This window comes from Apodemus sylvaticus, chromosome 9 (assembly GCF_947179515.1).
Source record: "Apodemus sylvaticus chromosome 9, mApoSyl1.1, whole genome shotgun sequence".
Taxonomy (NCBI): Eukaryota; Metazoa; Chordata; class Mammalia; order Rodentia; family Muridae; genus Apodemus; species Apodemus sylvaticus.
The window spans coordinates 32,056,945-32,079,040 of record NC_067480.1 but is presented as its reverse complement, the minus strand read 5'-3'; the positions used below and the strand labels follow the sequence as shown (position 1 = coordinate 32,079,040).

The following is a 22,096-nucleotide window of genomic DNA, read 5'->3' as shown; positions in this document are numbered from 1 at the left end:
AGAAAATGGGCAGGATAGCCTTATCCTAGGTGAGGAGCTGTTGGCCTTTGCTAGCTGATTCATAAGAGAGAGTCCCATATGAATGTATGCACTTATATGTGCATGCTTGTGTGTGTGCGCATGTGTGTATGTGTGTGTGGGGCAGTTAAGAAAGAGAAAGACAGAAACAGAGAAAGTGAGCATGAAATTGCTGGCTATGGTATGGGAGTAGATCTAGAAGGACTTGGAAAATAAATGTGATCAAAATAGACGGAATGACAGCCTCAAAGAATTATTATCACTATTAATGTCACAGGGTCTCAACTCTGTAACCCGTCCAGTGGGTCAGTTATTCCAGGGTCCCGAAGAGGTGCTACCTGAGGGTCAAAGGGGGGAGAGAGAGAAGGAGGCCAGGCAGAGAGGGGTTCAATTGTTGAGGCCTCGTTTAATGTTCGGGGGTACACAGGTTTTAAGGCTTTCAGGAGGGGTGTACCCCAAGGCAAGGCCTTGAAGAAAGGAAAGGAAATGCAATCTTAGCAGTTTCAGCAGGAAGAGATAAGGGTCCTCCGGTGGAGACAACAGGTGTTTGCACAGGCTGGAGCCTGCCGCAGTTATCTCAGGACTTCCTTCCACCCCACTGCAATTACCTGAGAGGCTCTCCTTTGTTTTACTCAGGACCTTTGCCCTGTCAGCCGAAGCGAGGGTCTCTAATGGCTTCCCAAACAACTCTACACAAAGAACTACAGGCAACTAAGGAACCCAAGGGTAGAAGAAATACTCTTCTCTAGAGAAGATAATATCGAGAAGATAATATCAACTGGATATCCAATTCAAAATGATCATCCCTGAAACCATACATACAAGTAACATTATACACATTGATAAGGTTATATTAATATATTTAATATATAGATAGATACATATATGCATACATGCATATTACAAAAGTTAATGATTAATGAATAAAGAGGCTATGAATTTGGAAGAGAGCAAGGAAGGATATATGGGAGGGCTTAGAGAGAGTAAAAGGAAAGAGGAAATTGTGTAATTATAATCATGAAAAATAAATATTACTTATGTATCTATATACTTATTTTGGGTTGGCCAGTAGGTTGATTTTTTACCTTAAATATGTTCATTTAAAATGTCCTTTTGTGTAAAAATATCAAACCAGGTTAACATCCGTATTGATTTTGGTGCATATTTCTTCCCTTGGATACTCTGGCATATTTTATTGTCCTAGAATGGTTTCAAAACACTTATACACTCTTCAACCTTATTTTCTAGAAAACTGGTAGACTGAAATTAGGAAAAACACAGTTCTGTATTATCACTGGAGAGATTATTGTTTCCTTTTTTGTAGAGTTTTTCATATATCATCTTCATCTCCCTCAAATATGGCCATTAGTAATTGTGATTCCAGTATCAGTCACTGTTCCTTTTCTTTGGCAGCCACTAAAAGTTCTGCTTATTGCTCGGGGTGGGTTGCCTTTCTTCTTAGCATTTGATGTTTGCTTTGGAAACATTTATGAATGTATTTTCAGAGTCACATCTTTCAGGAAGAAAAGAAGTGATATTTTTCTTCTCATATATTAATATTTTTAGTGCTTAAATGTTTCTAATTCTTTCAGGATGGGGGTTTTGTCCCATCTGTCTGTAAAAATGATTTGAGGCTTAATTAAATTTGATTGCACCTGTGCATACATTCCACTACCCACACACTTGCCACTTTCCACCAGCAGAAAACCCTTGCCTGTCCTTCAAAATTAGAAGAATTGAACTATGACCTTTCTTTTAAAAACGCATAAGCATGCAAAACTGAAAATCTTGGAAATTATAGGTGAGATGCTTCTTGTCTGTCTTAGGCCATATGCATATTTTATCTTCTAATGGTTGTCATAGAGGTAATGAAGTTGTCTTCTTTTCAGAGTTGGTCTTTTTTTTTTTTTTTAATGAGATAGCATAGCTGAAGCGACCAATGAAATAATCAGAAACCATTCATCGCACTGTATGACTTCGTATTTTCTTAGATTTGGCAGCCTTATCTTGCCTTGTATAAGACTTGGAAGGCTAATCATAACAGAAAGAAATTATAGAGATTATCTTCAATTTTAAAGTAATCAAGCATTTTTTCTTCTCTTCCCATATCTCCGTTCTAAAGGAAAAAAGGTTTTCAAAATATGAAATAGACCAACTCCTATGGTTTTTACTTTTTCCATTCTCTAGAGAAAAAGAGGACAATTAGGATAATTTTTTCTAAAAATAGCTAAGACCATAGAAGAAAAGCACATAGCCAAGTTCACAATCCAACTTATTTTAAACAGTAATAAAATTTTCCCATAATATTAAACAGTGGCTCTGAATCTTCATATTAGAAATAACAGAGAGTATTAAAAAACAGCCATATTGAGGACCAACTCTAGAAATTTCAATTTAGAAATTTAATTTAGAAACTCTAGAAATTTAATTGTAGTGTAAGTGTGAAGTGCTTTAAAAAAAAAATCCCCAACCTTTCCAACATGCGTTCAGGAATCGGAGTATCTAATGTAGCCTCTCTTCTAGCACTTATCCTGAGAATCCCGGGTTTGATGACACTTGCGTCTCAATGCCTCATTCACAGATAAGCACATGGATGTAGGGAAGAGGGCGGTGGTCTACCCAAGGCCTGAATGTTAATAAGGAACTAAGTCCAAGCTGGCACTCAGGGGCTTAGAACTCCAAAGACAATTCCTCAGCATAGTCACTATACCATAATTTGGCTGGGACTCTCCACATTGATGTCCGGGGTGGGGGTGGGGTAGGGGGAGTGGTGTCTTTGCATACAGTTCCCACACTGCAGGTGCTAATTCATGTTCTGTATTATTAATATAGGTTTCTATATCCCCCAAGTACATTTAGATAATTTCTAAATTATATGATTAACCTATGCAATGGGAACCTTGATTATGATTCCTAAATACTTACTAGGAATTCCAATACAAAATAACTTCATTTTGATGATATATAAAATCGCCCTCCAGCACCAAAGTCCTTCCTTCTAGCTTTTAAAATATTTTTTTAACGAAGTCCTTACTTCCATTCCCTAGTCATTTACTTTGTCTCCTACTGTTCAAAGGATTATTCTGCTTTGATCACTTAAAAGTAGACAAAAACAGAGAGGGTAGAAAGAGGCATCAATAGAATTCTCCATTTTTCCTTATCCAAAAAAAAAAAAAAAAATCAGTCTTTGGCTTTCTTTTAATGATAATTATTGTATTGTTTTTCTCATGACACTAGTAAGCAGAAAGTCTTCAAATGAAGCCAAATATTTTCAAATTTCTTAAAGAATAATAACCAAAATTATAGCCGTGTATTTTCTTTAATCTGTTCATCTCATTGCTACTTCTCCTGACTTTTACTCCATTTCATCTATACTTTAGGTACTGGATTGTCCTGGATATGGACAGTAGCTAAAAGCATTCTGCATAAACACCCATTCTATATTAAAAGTACATATCTTTAGTCTAGGCAAGAAATTATTCAACTCTTTTAAAATTTTATTAAGACAGGCTAGCTTTGTAGTTCAAAAAACAACAGAAATTAGTAGGGAGACATGGACACAAAACATGACTCCTGTAATAGGCTTGGGTTCCTGTGAATCATAACTCCAGACAAAGAGAAATTCTTCTTTTTGCACATTGCCATAAGTTCACATGCATTAAATATAAACACTAAAAGTTGTTTGTAAAGATGAAACACCAGTAAATGTGTAGTAGTTCTGCCTCTGGGCACCTTAGGACTACACAAACTATTGCAAAGGATAGGCTAGAACTTGGTGGCATACTCATGTTCAGGCAACGCCATTTGAGTTTCATGAGGACAGAGATAAAGCAGACATGATCATGAGTCTCTGACCTGGGTAACTGCACATGCTTTTATTTTGATCAATTTTGCTTAATTCCCATGGGTGAAATTTTCTTTACAAACAATAACATCTTTCTCTGTTTATCAGGAATAAAATAGCTTTCTTAAAGGACTCTATTATCTTCATGAGTTAGGATTTTAGGTCAGCATTCTGGTTTTCAGGTGTGTTAGGATATCCAGGGCTTGCTGATGTGGGAGAACTGGGTTCTGATGGTGCCAAAGTATGTTTGGCTTCTGTTACACATTTATTTATCAGCTCAGATACAACTCCTTCCCATAGACATGTATTTTCATCAGGAAGAGAACATATTGTGTATCCCATAACTTTCCCCTTTTACCTGACTGTCAAAGTCTGACCTATAATGCTGTTTGATATTGCTGGACATTTCTCATGTTTTAACTTAACTTCTTTCCATGTGTCTGGGCATTGATTCATATACAGCAGTTGCTTTCTGGGGGAAGGGTGGCCAAAGATCTGGAAGTCATCTCAGAACTATTCATGCAGGAAGTTCTGGGTCCTTCAACAGCAGAAGTATGTAATTGTGCCTATAGTCTACCTAACACAGACATATAGCTTGATGGACTTCTCACTCTGTTATGAAGGTGTGATAGAAAAGGAATCAGAACCAAATCCTCATGGAGTAATGTCAAGGGAGGAGGGTGCAACTGCCTCATATCAAATACATGAAACCAAGTGATAGTAATGTGTAAATAAGTATGATAGTACTTGAGACTTGCAATGGACTTTAAAAGTAGTCCAGTTTGTTATTATGCAACATAGACAGAAATGAAGGAATCCAATCCTAGAAAGAAAAGATACTTTACCTAAGTACTAAAGTCAACACCATATTTGCAGTCAGCCCAACTGGAGGTCACATCTACCCCTAATTGCTCACCAGTCAGGTGTTTCAGGGTAGTAAAACCTGAGTGGAAGCACCACTCCCTTTCCCATCTCCTACTGGCTAGAATGAGGTTATATCATTCTCCCTGTTACAAAGAGTGCTGGAGAGATGAATGTATTTCTTCCTGTGAAGTATTGCTTCCTGTGATTTATAGAATTGAGCAGAGTATCTACTACAGATCATCAGGTGTGCCCCACCACACCCGGCTGAAAATCTTTTCTTTCATTAGAAATGCAACCATGTTACATTTAGACTGCTTTGTATAGAGGGGGTGGAAGGTGAACTAACATGTTGGATTCAGTGCTAGGATCGTCCAAATGCTACAAAAATAACAAATTCCAAAATTAATGGTTTCATGTAATACAATGGATCCATGAGTCAGGCATGTTCCAGGCGGATATTTTATCACTGATAAGGTGACAATCAATTAATAGATTAAAAGATGAGTCTCTGTTAATGGGAAGTTCCATGTGTATGCTCCACGTCCTGGCAAGCTCTTAAGACCTCGACAAATTTCACAATGAAGCAGAAGGCTAGCCTAAAGAAGCTGTGGGAACTTTCAGGAGCACAGTTGGAAGAAGCACCACTCCCTCTCCCATCTCCTACTGGCTAGAATGAGGTTATATCATTCTCCCTGTTACAAAGAGTGCTGGAGAGATGGATTCAGTACCTCCAGAGAGAGAGGCAAGCAGATTCTGTGAGTAACCTCTACCCAGAGATCTTCTTAGCCTCCATACCATGAACACAAAGGCAATTGGAAGCGGCACTAATTCGAGTTTATTGCCTCTCAGCCCTGCCTGAGCTCAGCCTGTTAGGCTTTCTTGATGCAAGCTTTACCATAATAATTAGATACTTCTGTGTTGCTTGGTGATCTTGGAGAATGGTCGTTAGATACAGATAACTTGGTGGTTATGCCTCAGGATAACTGTCCCAGGCTTAAATCGTCTGCTTGTACAACTAAATAATTTCTTTAAGGGCAAACAGGGTCTAAAGTAGAAGAATAAGTGAGATTTCCTGTTAAATAATTGTTAAATTGACTTTACTGCACCCATGGGAAAGAGAACAATTGATTTCTAAGTCAGCAGCAGAGTTGCAGAGTGCTGTGCTTAGCGGTGCCATGGGGTCCCGTTTCCCTATGAGGTTGTTGCTGATTGTCATATTTTGTGAGCTTGGGTGAGTTGCACAGGGACTTTGAGGAGCTCATTCTGCTTTGGAATGTTAGAGTGGGGCTAGGGTTCAAGCTCAGTTAATGAAGTGATTGAGTAGTGTGCATGAAGCACAGGTTTATCTCTAGTATCTCCTATATCTTGATATGTTATATACCTGAAATCTCAGCACTTGAGAAGTAGAGATGGGAAACCCAGTTCAAGGTCCACGCCTACATAGCTGGTTGCAACCATAGGATACATTAGACTCCATCTTTTAAAAAAAAAAAAAAAAAAAAAAACCTCACTAGGCTTTGGTGCATAATAAACTCTGCTTTATAGCATGTCTCTTCTTGTATACCAAGGTATTACACTGACTACCTTCTTAAAAACAAACTTGGACTTTCTGATTTTTTTTTAATTTTTTTTTTTATTGAGTATCTTCTTCATTTACATTGCCAATGGTAAAACCTTTCCCAATTTCCCTCCTCCCAAAAGCCCCTCTCCCTACCTGGGGATTCATCCTATAAACAGTCACCAAACCCTGACACTATGACAAGAAGCGTGTACCAAAAGGAGCATGCCATGGCTGTCTCCAGAGGGGCCCTGCCAGAGCCCTACAAATAGAGAGGCAGAAACTAGCAACCAACTATTGGACTGGGCTTGGGATCCCCAACTGAAGATCTGGAGGGTGGTCCGGAGGAGCTGAAGGTGTTTACAGCCCCATGGGAAGAAAAATGACTTTGGACACCCAGACACCCCAAAGACTCCCAGGGACTAAACCATCAACCAAGGGGCACACATGATTCCAGCCAAAAATGTGGCAGAGGACTGCTTTGTTGGGCATCAGTGGAAGGAGTGGTGTTTGGTCAGGTAAAGGCTCAATAGAGGCCCCAAGAAAGGGAAAAGGACGGGGTTGGGGGGGGGGAGGTGGGACTGTGTCGGGTAGAGGGGCATATAAACCATCCGATCTGCAGTTGTCTGGGCTGTTATTCTCTTTCTGTGTATATATATTTGAAGAGAAGGCATCGGTTGGATGTCAAAACTGACCCCAAATGACAGGTTCACACAAGAGTGAAGAAATGATGAGAAACAAAAATTTGCCCCTGATGCCCACAGTCCTTTGATTATGGAGACAGGAGAAATTTTGCTCTGTTCCCCTAGAGATACAGAAATTGAGATGACAGGGTCACAGAAGGACCTCTTGCTTGTCTAGACTCATAGGTAAACTGTCTCTGTCTGGCAGCACTCAGCACCACACATTGTGAAAGACACAATAACATGCAATCAGAGTTCAGGTTAGAGTCACAGGGAGAATGAGAGTTCATTTGTATTGTAACAAAGACATGACCAAGGGGAGGAGAAGAGAGAGCTCACTATAGATTCACCAGGGTGTTTATCAAAAACAAACCAACAAAAGCAAAACCAGACAGAAGCTGTTTCAGAAACAAGCATACTGCTATGATTGGCATGTGTCCCTAAATCATCTATCACTAGGAATGATGGATGAGACCTTCAGAACTTTTCTGTGAGTGTTGTGAATGGACTAATTGTTGTGGAAATGGATTAATCATGAAGATTAATTATAATGAGAGAGTATTTCTTTATATATATATATATATGTATGTATATTCTTTATTTACATTTCAAATGATTTCCCCTTTCCTGGACCAGGGGTCTCTCCTTCCTTCTTCTTGGGCATTATTTGATGTGTGAATTCTTTCTTGGGTATTCTGAGCTTCTGGGCTACTCTCCACTTATCAGTGAGTGCATACCATGTGTGTTCTTTTGTGATTGGGTTGCCTCACTTAGGATGATATTTTCCAGTTCCACCCATTTGCCTAAGAATTTCATGAATTCATTGTTTTTAATAGTTGAGTAGTATTCCATAGTGTAAATATACCACATTTTCTATATCCATTCCTCTGTTGAGGGACATCTGAGTTCTTTCAAGCTTCTGGCTATTATAAATAGGGCTACTATGAGCATAGTAAAGCATGTATCCTTATTACACGCTGGGGAATCCTCTGGGTATATGCCCAGGAGTGGTGTAACAGGGTCCTCTGGTAGTATCATGCCCAGTTTTCTGAGGAACAGCCAGACTGATTTCCAGAGTGGTTGGTTGTTCCAACTTGCAATCCCACCAGCAGTGGAGGAGTGTTCCTCTTTTTCCACATCCTCACCAGCACCTGCTGTATCCTGAGTTTTTGATCTCAGCCATTCTGACTGGTGTGAGGTGAAATCTCAGGGTTGTTTTGATTTGCATTTCGCTGATGACTAAGGATGTTGAACATTTCTTTAGGTGCTTCTCAGCCATTCTATATTCCTTAGGTGAAAATCCTTTGTTTAGCTCTGTACCCCATTTTTTAATAGGGTTAGTTGGCTCTCTGGAGTATAACTTCTTGAGTTCTTTGTATATATTGAATATTAGCCCTCTGTCGGATGTAGGATTGGTAAAGATCTTTTCCCAGTTTGTTGGTTGCCATTTTGTCCTATTGACAGTGTCCTTTGCCTTACAGAAGCTTTGTGATTTTATGAGGTCCCATTTGCCAATTTCTTGATCTTAAAATATAAGCTATTGGTGTGAAAATATTTCTTATGAAAGAGTAAGTTTGCTTCTTGCTATCTCTCTATATTTGTCCTTCCCTCCCTTCTTGTTTGTTCTCTTTCCATTCTACCTTAAAGGGATGATGACACACTGAAGTCTCTCAGTAGTTGTGAGCCTTCCAGTCTTGGACTTTCAGACTGTAGAAATATAAGAAATAATTATCTAAACTTATCAATTATCTGGTTAGCATTAGTGCAGTCATTTCTTGGATGAGTACAGTGTGCAGAACACAGACTCTGTAGAGAGTTTCCACATAATGTCTAAGAAGGATCTTATGGACGTTGGTGTTGCTATATTAAATGCTAGTTTCAATTGACTTTAAACAACATTAAAATATTTGGATCTAAGGAGCTGTCTTTACTTCCTGAATAGATTTCTTTGAGCCTGCAATATTTCTTAACTGCATAGTTCATATTGTAATTGTCTTCTCCAGTTTCCCCAGGCCTCTTTTGGACAGTTTTGAGGAGTTCTATATTTTAACATGAACACTTACTTAGTAGGTTTTTTGAAAGTAGCTCAATATGTACACAGGAAACAGATTTATTATGAAATAAAACCTCACAAATACACTATGATTTTCTTACTAATACATTGTCTTTACCTTCTAATTGAGAGGCATACATGAAGGTACACACATTTAATCCTGAACATCACAGAGTCTTCAATCATTTTGTTTTTCTAAATACACCTGCCAACATTCACTGAAATGAACCCTTGGCTCTTACAAACAAAGAAAGACACAAAGAAGAAAAATAATGTTCCTCTTTGTTTCTGAAGCTGTATTGGGCTTTTAAATAGTTGAGGCTTGAGGATTAAATGACAATCCACTGAGATCTGCAGTAGAGTGATTTGAATAAGAACAAAGAGGCTGACTTTGTCGGGGATGCCTTCACACAAATCTCCTCCTTTCATATTTAAAATGTCTGAAACATCGGTATTGGATAAAGCCTTAAATTTGTGCTCTTTATCCATTTATTTATATTTGGCCAAGTTCCAACTCCAGGGGCTCTTGTATGTGTGTCAGGTTATTAGAAAGAAGGTGGCAGAAGAAGGGAGAAAGAAAGACAGGAAGGAAGGAAGGAAGAAAGGAAGGAGGGAAGGAAGAGATAGAGGGAAGGGAGTCTTATTTCATATGCAGATTACAGTACAGGTTGGATTATTCTGTAGAAGAGACATTCAGGTGAAAGAGAGGGACCCTAGGATTTGAAGCCATGATATTCTAAAATCTGAGTTACATTTCGTTTGAGGCTGTTAATAAACAGCTAGGGAATGGCCTATGTGGATCTTGTCTGGTGCTAATTTAATTCCATTTGTCTTAGAGCACTGAATAGCAAGCATTGGTTAAATGGCCTTGTTCTAATGATTATGATTAAATATGTTATCATTAAAATATTTTGACTTCTTACATTTGAGTGCAGTGTGACTTTAATCTAACTTTATAACAGGTGTCTTTAGAGACATGGCCTCTTTCTGATATTGCTGTTAGATTGGACTACCCTGCTGGTTTGTTCCTCTCATACAATGCAATTCTTGTAATTATATAGCTGGGTTGCTTCTTGGAGCTGGAAGGGGCTAGAGCAGTGTGAAAATAAAAGAAGACCAGACAGACAAGAACAAAGAGGCTGTTTATTCAGGGCTTTCATTTGGCAGACACACACAGCAGGCAGAGGAATGGTAGAGCAGAAAAAAAAGTGAAATTAAACTGGTCCACAGGTGCTTCCCTATCATCTAGCTTGCCTGTAAACAATTGCACCCCTACTTAAAAGCATCCCCTTGTGCAAATAGCAGCGTATTGACCCATCATTTCAGCCAATCATGAGCTGTAACTACCACAGCACGTTCAAATCAGGCCCTATAGCTGCGGGTGCTGTTTCTGCCCACTGTTTCCCTTTTCTGTCTATAATTACTGCTGGTTCACATGGCCAGCTGGAGCCCTGTGAGGCCCTAAGAACCCTGACCATTGCTGCTCAATACATAGAAGCCTGTACTTGCCCCCACCAAGACAGCAAGATAATGAGGAACCAAACATGACATTAGTGATCAACCCTGTTGAAAGTTGTTGACTATTTGAAGTTAATTAGAAGACAAGAAGACAAAAACCACATTTTAAAATTATTGTTTATCAAAAATCTTTATATGAATTAAACTTCTAAAATGATGAGTTTTATTTATCATCATCATCATCATCATCATCATCATTATCATCAAATGATCAGACCAAGTTCATGCCACTTTATTACATTCATTGTCATTTGATTCTCTGGTTCTATTAAAAATGTTGTATTGCCTGTACATTGTAGAAAGATGTTTGAAGAGCTGATGAGCCTGCTTTATAAATTAAGTAAAGTAATTCTTAACCAGAATGTTTACTGCTAGGGGCACCAGTTCTAAGAACACAAAACCAAACTAAACCAAACAAAAACAAAACAGTAGCAGCAGTAGCAACAACAACAACAACAACAACAACGAGCCAAGCATGTGGCTTTCAAAGCTTTGGGGTTTGGGGTCCAAGTAGACTTGTTGAAAGATAATAGAGTATGGTTATATGGAGATGACCAGAAGGCGTGGCCAATGGAGTGCCAAAGCTTCTGAAGCCATTGATGTTAAGTTACTGTGTGTGAGTTCATTTGCTCAGTGGTGCAAAGACAGCATTTAAAGTTAGTCAGAGCAGCAAGGTTGACAATGTAGAAGGCAGCAGGAGTGGAGGAGTATGACAGAGGCTAGGGCCATTGTGACATTGTTCCTTGGGTTCAATGATTATCAGGGTATCATGTTAGAGAGGAAGGAGAGGCCACTGTGGCAGAGACTTTTTTTTTTTAATTTTTTTTTTATTCGATATAATTTATTTACATTTCAAGTGATTTCCCCTTTTCTAGCCCCCTCCCCCCCCACTCTCCGAAAGTCCCGTAAGCCCCCTTCTCTTCCCCTGTCCTCCCTCCCACCCCTTCCCAGTTCCCCGTTCTGGTTTTGCCGAATACTGTTTCACTGAGTCTTTCCAGAACCAGGGACCACTCCTCCTTTCTTCTTGTATCTCATTTGATGTGTGGATTATGTTTTGGGTATTCCAGTTTTCTAGGTTAATAACCACTTATTAGTGAGTGCATACCATGATTCACCTTTTGAGTCTGGGTTACCTCACTTAGTATGATGTTCTCTAGCTCCATCCATTTGCCTAAGAATTTCATGAATTCATAGTTTCTAATGGCTGAATAGTACTCCATTGTGTAGATATACCACATTTTTTGCATCCACTCTTCTGTTGAGGAATACCTGGGTTCTTTCCAGCATCTGGCAATTATAAATAGGGCTGCTATGAACATAGTAGAGCATGTATCCTTATTACATGGTGGGGAATCCTCTGGGTATATGCCCAGGAGTGGTATAGCAGGATCTTCTGGAAGTGAGGTGCCCAGTTTTCGGAGGAACCGCCAGACTGATTTCCAGAGTGGTTGTACCAATTTGCAACCCCACCAGCAGTGGAGGAGTGTTCCTCTTTCTCCACACCCTCTCCAACACCTGCTGTCTCCTGAATTTTTAATCTTAGCCATTCTGACTGGTGTAAGATGAAATCTTAGGGTTGTTTTGATTTGCATTTCCCTAATGACTAATGAAGTTGAGCATTTTTTAAGATGCTTCTCCACCATCCGAAGTTCTTCAGGTGAGAATTCTTTGTTTAACTCTGTACCCCATTTTTTAATAGGGTTGTTTGGTTTTCTGGAGTCTAACTTCTTGAGTTCTTTATATATATTGGATATTAGCCCTCTATCTGATGTAGGATTGGTGAAGATCTTTTCCCAATTTGTTGGTTGCCGATCTGTCCTCTTGATGGTGTCCTTTGCCTTACAGAAACTCTGTAACCTTATGAGGTCCCAATTGTCAATTCTTGCTCTTAGAGCATACGCTATTGGTGTTCTGTTCAGAAACTTTCTCCCTGTACCGATGTCCTCAAGGGTCTTCCCCAGTTTCTTTTCTATTAGCTTCAGAGTGTCTGGCTTTATGTGGAGGTCCTTGATCCATTTGGATTTGAGCTTAGTACAAGGAGACAAGGATGGATCAATTTGCATTCTTCTGCATGCTGCCCTCCAGTTGAACCAGCACCATTTGTTGAAAAGGCTATCTTTTTTCCATTGGATGTTTTCAGCCTCTTTGTCTGTTGAGGATCAAGTGGCCATAGGTGTGTGGGTTCATTTCTGGATCTTCAATCCTGTTCCATTGATCCTCCTGCCTGTCACTGTACCAATACCATGCAGTTTTTAACACTATTGCTCTGTAGTATTGCTTGAGGTCAGGGATACTGATTCCCCCAGATTTTCTTTTGTTGCTGAGAATAGTTTTAGCTATCCTGGGTTTTTTGTTGTTCCAGATGAATTTGATAATTGCTCTTTCTAACTCTGTGAAGAATTGAGTTGGGATTTTGATGGGTATTGCATTGAATCTGTATATTGCTTTTGGCAAAATGGCCATTTTAACTATATTGATTCTACCGATCCATGAGCATGGGAGGTTTTCCCATTTTTTGAGGTCTTCTTCCATTTCCTTCTTCAGAGTCTTGAAGTTCTTGTCATACAGATCTTTCACATGTTTGGTAAGAGTCACCCCAAGATACTTTATACTGTTTGTGGCTATTGTGAAGGGGGTCATTTCCCTAATTTCTTTCTCAGCCTGCTTATCCTTTGAGTATAGGAAGGCCACTGATTTGCTTGAGTTGATTTTATAACCTGTGGCAGAGACTCTTAAAGGAACTCCGTTATTGGTTTGTGAGCAGGAGTCTCTTCAAAGCATTTCTGTCAGGAGTACATTATGATCACATTTGCATTATGAATGGACAGCACTGTCTTGTACTTTGGGGTGTTGCAAACAAAGTCAAGGAAGCCGATTGAGATGAATTAAAAGGCATATTATAGCTTGAATTAGGGTTGTTGAAGTAGACTTGATCCCAAGTAGAGAAGGGTGAGAAAAGACTCAAATAGTCAGTAGATTCTTTTGACTGATAGATTTAGACTTGAGATTTAGCAGTTAAAGACCAGAACAGGTAATTTCTTAGCATAGATAAATAGACAGGAAAAGCCATTAGTTGAGTCAACATATCTGTATACTACCTAGAATGTTAAATTTATGTATCTATGAGGTATCCATTGGATGATGAACCTAAAACCAAGGGGGAAAAGCTTGTCTTTTGATGAAGAGTTTGAAACATTATTAAGAATTAAATGAATTTGTTTCCAAGGGGGAACTTTTGGATATCAGGAAAAGGCACAGGTTCTGTGAGATGACAGACACAACCACACACACAGAGGTGATTTGAATCTGAATGTATTTTTCTGTTTTGGGGCATGAGCCTTTAAGCATGAGGTATTGACATTTACATATCAAAAGATGTATCCATTAAAGCAGGCACAAGGAACAATTCGCATAACCATTTGGCACAAGGAAGTATAAAATCAACCAGGTAAACAACAAATTTAACAAATTTAGAAGCTCAAACACAGACAACATCAATCTTCCTGATATAAACTTTTAAAGAGACTTTAAAGGACATTTTGTCAAACTCCCTGAGTCTAAATGAATCTCGGTGAATAATAAGTATGAACTGCATCCTGAATCACACCCAGATAAGTTAAGAATGTTGTTTTGGCCAAAGACCCCCTAGGTGGGGTCTGCAAGACAAATGCAGTTCCTCACAATCTTCCATTGAGGCAGCTCTGAGCTTTGCACCAACTCAAATGTAAATTCTTTCTAACTAGCACAACACCCACCTGTTCAGCAAGGACATTGTATAAGGTTCTTCAGATGTAAATATCTTCTAGTCTGGGCCTATTGTTTCAAATTCACCTGTCCTGCAAGGGTGACTATGAGGATCAAAAAACAAAAGAAACTTGTATTTTTTCATGTGTCACTGGTTAAACTAACCTCTTCTTAATAACATATCTTTTAAATTATGTCCAATGACTTATACAGTCAAGATACATGAAATATATTTATACCACTGTGCTAATTAATGCTTTTCATACCATAGTGTCAGAGCCATCTTCATTTACATACTGTTGGGAGATAAATGTAATTATGTAAAGGACTGGAGCAAAGGTTGCAGAATTTTCTAGCCAGTGACTTACTTCAAGATGGATTCTTTTACATCTTAATTTGCTTGGTTTTTCTTAGTCCCGGCTACTAAGAAAGGGGAGAGTTGAGGAGCAAAGCAAATTGCCAAGTGAGATTTTCGGCTTCAGAATAGGGGTGTTCTGGAGAGCTCCAAGAGACTTTTTTCGCCTCAGTCTGTAAAACTTTGTCTCACAGAGTTTACTGGAGCCACTGTGGCAAAACGTCATACAAATAATCTATAGTAAATAACAACAGTGTCTCAGCTAGTGGCCTAGGGAAGACCAGTAACTAAAGAATGTGTTGAAAAAGAAAATCACATATGACACAGAAACAGGGTTTGATATAGAATGTAATGCAAGACAAGGAAGGATCTGTGAACGAAAAGCACTGAATACATAAAAAATAGTGGTAGATGATTTGCTGGTCATTAAGAATTGTGGTAACTATTTCAGTTAATAAAACTTACTATACTTTCTTAGGAAAAGCTGTCCTAGAGAATGGTTGGGTTGAATTTGTGCCACAGTAGAGTACAGGAAAGGTAAATGAATATAAAGTAGAAAAGAATATAGCATTCTCAAGAGAATTCTTTAAAGATAAAAGCAAGAACTTAATAAAGAAGAGCCAAGAGTCACTGAGATATTCTGTATCAAAAGAGAAAAATGTGTGTACTAAAGTACCCACATCTTTAAGAGAAAGAAAATTCCCCAAGAGACTTATTTCTCTGTTATATTTTAAACACCAGAGTCTCCAATACAATCCTGTTTTCAACAATATCTTACAAGAACTTTAGAAAGACAATCATTTCTAAAAATTATTTTTGAGGGTGCATCTAATTCTTGAATCACAAGTAATTTTGTTAATACACAGAATCCACAGAGGAGCTGAAAGTTCGAAGCCACAGCACGGAGCCGTTACCAAAGTTGGACAGCAAAGAGAGAGGTCATCATGGAGCATCTTCCTCTAGAGAGCCAGTGAAAGCTCAAGAATGGGATGGAACCCCAGGTCCACCTGTGGCCACCAGCAGAATGGGCAGGTGCTCTGTGAGCCCCACACTGTTGGCAGGAAACCACAGTTCAGGTAAGCATGACCCTGTCATTCCATATGGCTTTATATGTCTAGAAGCTTCTAATATGCAGATATCACTTAGGGAACCACCACCTCAGATCAGTCTACCTCCACTCAGACCAGCACCCAAACACACACATTAAGGGTTAGACACATGCAGAATACCATGGTACAGGTACTCATAGACATGGCAAGAGAAATGATGCTTCTTGAAACTTTGCCATGAGGCAGTCTATGGTTAGGAAAGGCTTTGTACCGAATGTCTTCAAAAATGACTATAGGCCTTAACTCAAGCCACTTCCATTGATGAAAATTGCACAATTTAGTGTTTGTGGCCCCTTTTCTTAAAAAAAAAAAGTAGATGACTTGTATAATTCAAAAAGAAATAAAGCTGAGGATAGAAATATATCAATGATGGTCTGAAGGCACTAGAGAGAGAAGCTGTTTTTTAGTTACATGGTCAATGAGCATGTGACATGTATGAAGTTCTCACATCCAAACCAAAGGTGAAGACACTAATGTACCTTTCAGCTTCACATCTTGAGATTAAAATATGCAATGCAATCCTGCATGGTTAACAGATAAGGATTATTAAACATAAAAATTTCTAAAGCAGCATCTGTTTGCTTTGATCTGATTCATCTACATGTGGGACTCACAGAGAGCTGTCAATTAAAATAAACAGTGAGTCGTCAAGAAACTTCAGATTTCTGTTTTCCAAAGATTGCGGAAACTGTAAAGAAAAGACCAATCCTTTCATGTTTTTTGTTTGTTTGTTTTTGACTTTGGTACACATCTAGGAAAGCAATTTATGTGAATTTAATCTTTCTACTCTCTTGACACAGGTAAGTTAAAATCTAGGAGGGCCGATGATCTATGTACTTGGAGAGGGATGTTTCTGGTAAAGGACCCAGTTATAACTTCTTAGATTTAGAAAACTATATAAAGCTTGACGGCGGAGCCATCCCATGTACACTGTGAAGAACTCACCTTATAGTACACGTTAAAAACTGACAAGAAAAGTTCTACACATTTAGCAGAAATTCTAAGTGATATTTTATGTTAAAGGAAAAATGGCCATAGGTATATATGTGATGGTTAGTCCTACTTGTCAACATGACACACTCTAGAATCACCTAGAAAGGGTGTCACTAAGAGACTATTTATACCAGGTTAGTTTGTGGTAATGCTTATGGAAGATTGTCCTGATTGTATTAATTGATATGAGAAGACTCAGCCCACTGTAGGCAGCACCATTCCTTGGCTTGGGCCCTGGGCAGTGTTTGAGTAGATCAAGTGAGCTGAGTAGTTAACATGCATGCATTCATTTTATTTTAACTTTGTCAAATAGCTGCTTCAAGTGCCTACTAACCTGGTATTGTGAGAGAAAATAAACCTTTTCCTCTCAAATTTGCTTTTGTTAAGGTGTTTGTAATAACAACTAGAAGTGAAATTAGGACCACCTGTGCTAATAAGAATAGTAGACAATACTTATCAACTATGGCTAATAAGTAACTTGGAGCTTGTCTTAGACAGGGTTTCTATTTCTGCACAAACATCATGACCAAGAAACAAGTTGGGGAGGAAAGGGTTTATTGAGCTTACACTTCCACGTTGCAGTTCATCACTAAAGGAAGTCAGGACTGGAACTCAATCAGGTCAGGAAGCAGGAGCTGATGCAGAGGCCATGGAGGGATGTTTGTTACTGGCTTGCTCAGCCTACTCTCTTATAGAACCCAAGAACACCAGCCCAAAGGTGGAACCACCCACAAGGGGCCCTCACCACTGGATCACTAATTGAGAAAATGCCCCACAGCTGGATCTCCTGGAGGCACTTCCCCAAATGGAACCACCCACAAGGGGCCCTCACCACTTGATCACTAATTGAGAAAATGCCCCACAGCTGGATCTCCTGGAGGCACTTCCCCAAATGAAACTCCTTTCTCTGTGATAACTCCAGCCTATGTCAAGTTGACACACGAAACTAACCAGTACAGATCTTATCAGTATCTAATAGACATCCAAAATTGTATAATTTCTATCCAGCATATGTGAGTGATATATTTAGAACCCAGATACAATTTATCAAAACTGAAAATGTTATATGAGAATCTGTGCTACATTAGTCAACATCTTAGGGCCAGGGATCAAAATGATCAATCAAAGATTCTTACATTTTTTATTGAAAGTCTATTGATATACAAGTAGATCATCATAATGTAACATAACTAATTTATTTTAGTGACTGTTTTCCAAAGAAACAGAACAAATAGTTACGTTTGTAGAGAAAGAGATTTATGATGAGGGATATCTTCACTTCATCATGAAAGGTTAGAAGATCCAGATCAGCTACTTGTAGGCAAATGTTCCAGGAAAGCCCATGACATAATGCCATTCAAATAGTGTCAGCGGCACAAGCCGCAATCTGAGTTTAGAGGCTTAAAATATTATATTGTTAATGTCCAAGGGTGGGAGATGATAAATTATCCCAGCTCAAGGAGAGAGCCAGGATCTGCCCTTCTCTGTTTAGACCTTCACTGGATAACATGGTACTTGCTCACATTGGTGAGGATGATTTCCTGTTGATTCGCTTACAGATACACATAGACATAATGCTTTACATCCCTTAGCTCAGTCAAGTTGATATAAAAATTAAGATGTGAAACAAAAATTGTTTAATTCTTCCTGGAAGACTTTGACTTTGGAAGGATTTATCAGGTGTTTTGGTTGATATGAGAGTGATTTTTAGAGTCTCACCAGGATGAGGGGAAAGGAAAGGAGATACTTTCTGGTGAAACCAGAAAATCTGCAGGGTGCAAAAAATGTGTTTTATGTAAATAACCGCAGACAATTTAGTAGGAATCTATTAATATAGATGAGCATCTAAAGGACCCCACATAGTAACTGGATACACTTCTACCATAAAGCACAAGTCTAGAGTCTACCATGTGGTGACATCACTAGCATCTTTGGCACTCTACAGCTGTTTGTGGATGTCATCATGTCCTCAGAGCTGTTTATCCTGCTCACAATTCTGCGCTGCTTTCCTTGATTTTTTTCACAGCCCTGTGCTAAAAACTGATGTTTGAGTCAGTATGCCACAAAAGCCTTCTCATTTCCATTGAAGTGCTCAAAACTGAGAATGATAACTATGAGACCAACAGCTGAGTGAAATGGAAAGGGCCTTCCCTGAGAGAGCAAGACCCTTGCTTCCCTCAGTAAAGAAGAAAGCTTACACCTTGGAGAGAAAATGAACGTGTGTAACTATAGGCACTTAACTACCATACCATGGTTAGATTTTGAAATAGTGGCTTATATGGTAGAACATCCAGTGATGACTTTAAGTTTGACTGACAGGAGGAGCATTTCCTGTGACAGCGAGTGTCTGTGAGATACAGAGCAAGGAATCATTGAGGAAGTTGGAGCTTAAATTCTACTTGTCAATTTGGAAACATTCCTTACTATCTAAGCAAGGGGCCAGTGGAGAGTTAGAATTGCAGACATGGAGCTAATGAGATTCAGGAGAACTTCAGTCCTGGACTAGAAAATTTATGAATGGTTGCAAGCATAGACTGAATGAGCCATTCACGAGGAAGAGAGGAGACATGAAAGAGAAGGGAGTTGGGATAGGATCCAGGGAGTCCATAATTTAGAACTTTAAACAACCTAGACTGTGAATGGGAATGATAGAATTCTGTAGTCAATGACTGCACTCTCACTAAACAGTAAGTTGCCCAGAAATTGGTAAACGTATGCCTTATGCTCTTGAGCACTTTGGCCTGCCTTTCTAACAAGTGCAGAGTTTAAGGAAATTGCGTTCCAAGTTTCTACGTTCCCCTATCTCAGGCTCCTGAAGCATCTATTTTGGTTTGTGTCATTCCAAGCCTAAAGACTCCATAGACCTTTGTATTTCAAGAAGGTAGTTGCTGTGTCTAGAGTCATTTGGTGGGACTTTGGAAATTGATTAGAAAGGAGAAGCACAACACATTGCTATTCTTTTGGTTTATTCTTATTCTTTCTGGTGGAAGCCTGGGAAAGAAATGGCCTAAAGATACCGCAGAGCAGGTGGCACAGTCTGATGTGGTCAAGACCCTAGGTCTATGGAAGCTACTCAGAAATTCAAATTATTTCAGATTGTATTTCTTCCATTCACTATATTGCTTATTCATCTACATAAATAGCAATAAGTCAAATATGCTGTTATTCAGGATATAGTTTCTGTAGACTAAGCTAACAATGAATACAAAATATGGGATGACAATTGCTTGTAAATTTCAGAGAACAATACGCCCATACATGTACCCCACATATACATTTGCATACATGTGTGCAGTGACCCTTACCAACATACCAAGAAAAGGTATGTTGGTTTCCTTTGCTAGGATAAAATATTCTGATGAAAGCAACTTAAGGGAGAACAACTTTATTTAAGGCTAACAGTTCAGAGGAGTAGGAGGAGAAGCCACTCTCTAGAAGGCTGGAGGCAGCTGATCACATTGTGTCCACACTCAAGACACAAAGAGCAATGAATATTGTCCTCACTTTCTCCCTTCTATACAGCGCTGTATCCTATCCTAGGCACTGGTACTACGCAAGGTAAAGGGATCTTCCTGTCTCAGTTAACCTGGTGAAGACAATTACCCACAATTATGCCCAGAAGCTTGTCTCCAAAGTGAATCCAGATCTTATTAGGTTGAAAACTAGCCATCACACCTATTTAGTGTACATTCCTGGTGGACATTGTCTTTCAGTACCTCTAAGCACCCAAATGCCCATACATGTACTGTACACATATATTTGCATACATGTGTGAAGTGACCCTTCTATTTCCCTGCCAGGTTTAGTGATACTGACTACATTTCTCTTTCCTCTTTCCTTCTGTGACATCTCTCTCCATCCTGCCTGATGGCTCTCTCTTTGTTCCTGTACTTTCTCCACAGGGCAACATTCCCAGCCTTCTAATATTTTCTCCTTCTTGAGTCCCAAACAGGATCTGAAGCTCTGTTCTCTCCATGGGCTCTGGTTTGGTCCTGAGTCTCAATGCCTTCTGCACACATGTTCATTCTCATGCCTTGGGAAGAAAAGACCAGTATTCTAATGTTTTGCACCAATCTCTAGATCCCCTCCAGCTCTGGCTTCCCAATGTGTAGCAGGATTACCACTTCCATTTTTTCTTGAAAAATCTTGGACATTTTCAGCCCATTGCTTTCTGCCTTTCTGTACATGCATAGCCCTATGAGAATTTTGGTTTTGCTTTGCAAAATCTGTTTGCCTTATTCCTATCTCTGAGATCTTCTTACTGGTTCCCATAATATCTATGCTCCAACCTACCTTGGAATCTTGGAATCTATGTCAGACTGAATTTCCTAGATTACTTTGGTTTATTTGCTGTTTAAATGTTTCTGATGATTGCAAATGTAGTGCCACAAAAACAACTGTTATTAATACTCAAGTACTTTATTGTCCTTTTTTCTTTCTTTTTGTTTTTTTTGTAGGGATAGGGTAATTAAGGAAACTAGGAAAAAATGTTTCTTATGCTTTAAGCTATATTTTTCTGAACAGCAAGAGTTTAAAAAATGCCAAATATGTCCTAAAATACCCTACAGTTTCATCAATGAAGACAAGCAGAGAAACTAAATCCCATTCACCTTTGGTGTTTCAAGCAAGCTAGCTACCACCTGAAGGTTATCCTCCCACAAAGATGGCCTAGGTTTGTAATAAGAAAGTATTGGCATGAAGAGAACATTCCGGACTTGCTGATATGGAAGAGAAGAAAATGAGGCGATTTTAACTGCCTCTCCTTCTGCACACTTCATTATTTCCTTCTTTAATTTACTAAGTCATTGGACCACTCATGCTTTACTAGAAATGCTAGAAGAGTAATCCAGAACCCTAATCCTTCATAGTTATTACTGATACCATACTTCACATATGGAAGAAAGAATACTGTAAGTACCAGCTTCTCTCTAACATATCAGTTTCCTTTTTCTGATGATCTGAAATGCCCCAACAGGCACACACACAAATACACACACACACACACACACACACACACACACACACACCTGCCCAACAGTGTAGGTGCTTGCACATATACACATTCACATAAACTATTGCTTTACTCAAAGTAGTTTAGCTCCTTGGAATGGCTGTTCTTAACAGCCCTATTGAGGAATGGAGGAATTGCTGAAGTAAAGAAAACATGTCAGGAGATCCCAATTCTAATTAACATTGCCACTGGTTGTTGCAGTAGTTTATTAAACTACTGTTGTTTAGTAAGTCAGAAAAATCCCTAGAGGGTGATTTCTGAAAATAGTGGAGAATTGGGACCCACATACTCATGAAAGTAATGGAGGGATGTGGGCGAAGGTACGTGAATAAATATGGTATTAACA

At 39.0% G+C, this 22,096-nt stretch overlaps 2 protein-coding genes across 2 annotated transcripts in view; both read left to right on the top strand.

Annotated features, from left to right (window-relative positions):
- The window catches only part of Nyap2 (neuronal tyrosine-phosphorylated phosphoinositide-3-kinase adaptor 2), a 182,542-nt gene that overhangs the window by 105,607 nt on the left and 54,839 nt on the right, over nt 1-22,096 (top strand). The window contains exon 4 of the mRNA XM_052193430.1: nt 15,504-15,713. Coding sequence (XP_052049390.1) covers nt 15,504-15,713 — 210 coding nt within the window. The remainder of the gene's footprint in view (nt 1-15,503; nt 15,714-22,096) is intronic.
- The window catches only part of Rhbdd1 (rhomboid domain containing 1), a 1,230,872-nt gene continuing 1,209,767 nt past the window's right edge, over nt 992-22,096 (top strand). The window contains exon 1 of the mRNA XM_052192139.1: nt 992-1,001. The gene's annotated coding sequence lies outside the window, so the exon portion shown is untranslated. The remainder of the gene's footprint in view (nt 1,002-22,096) is intronic.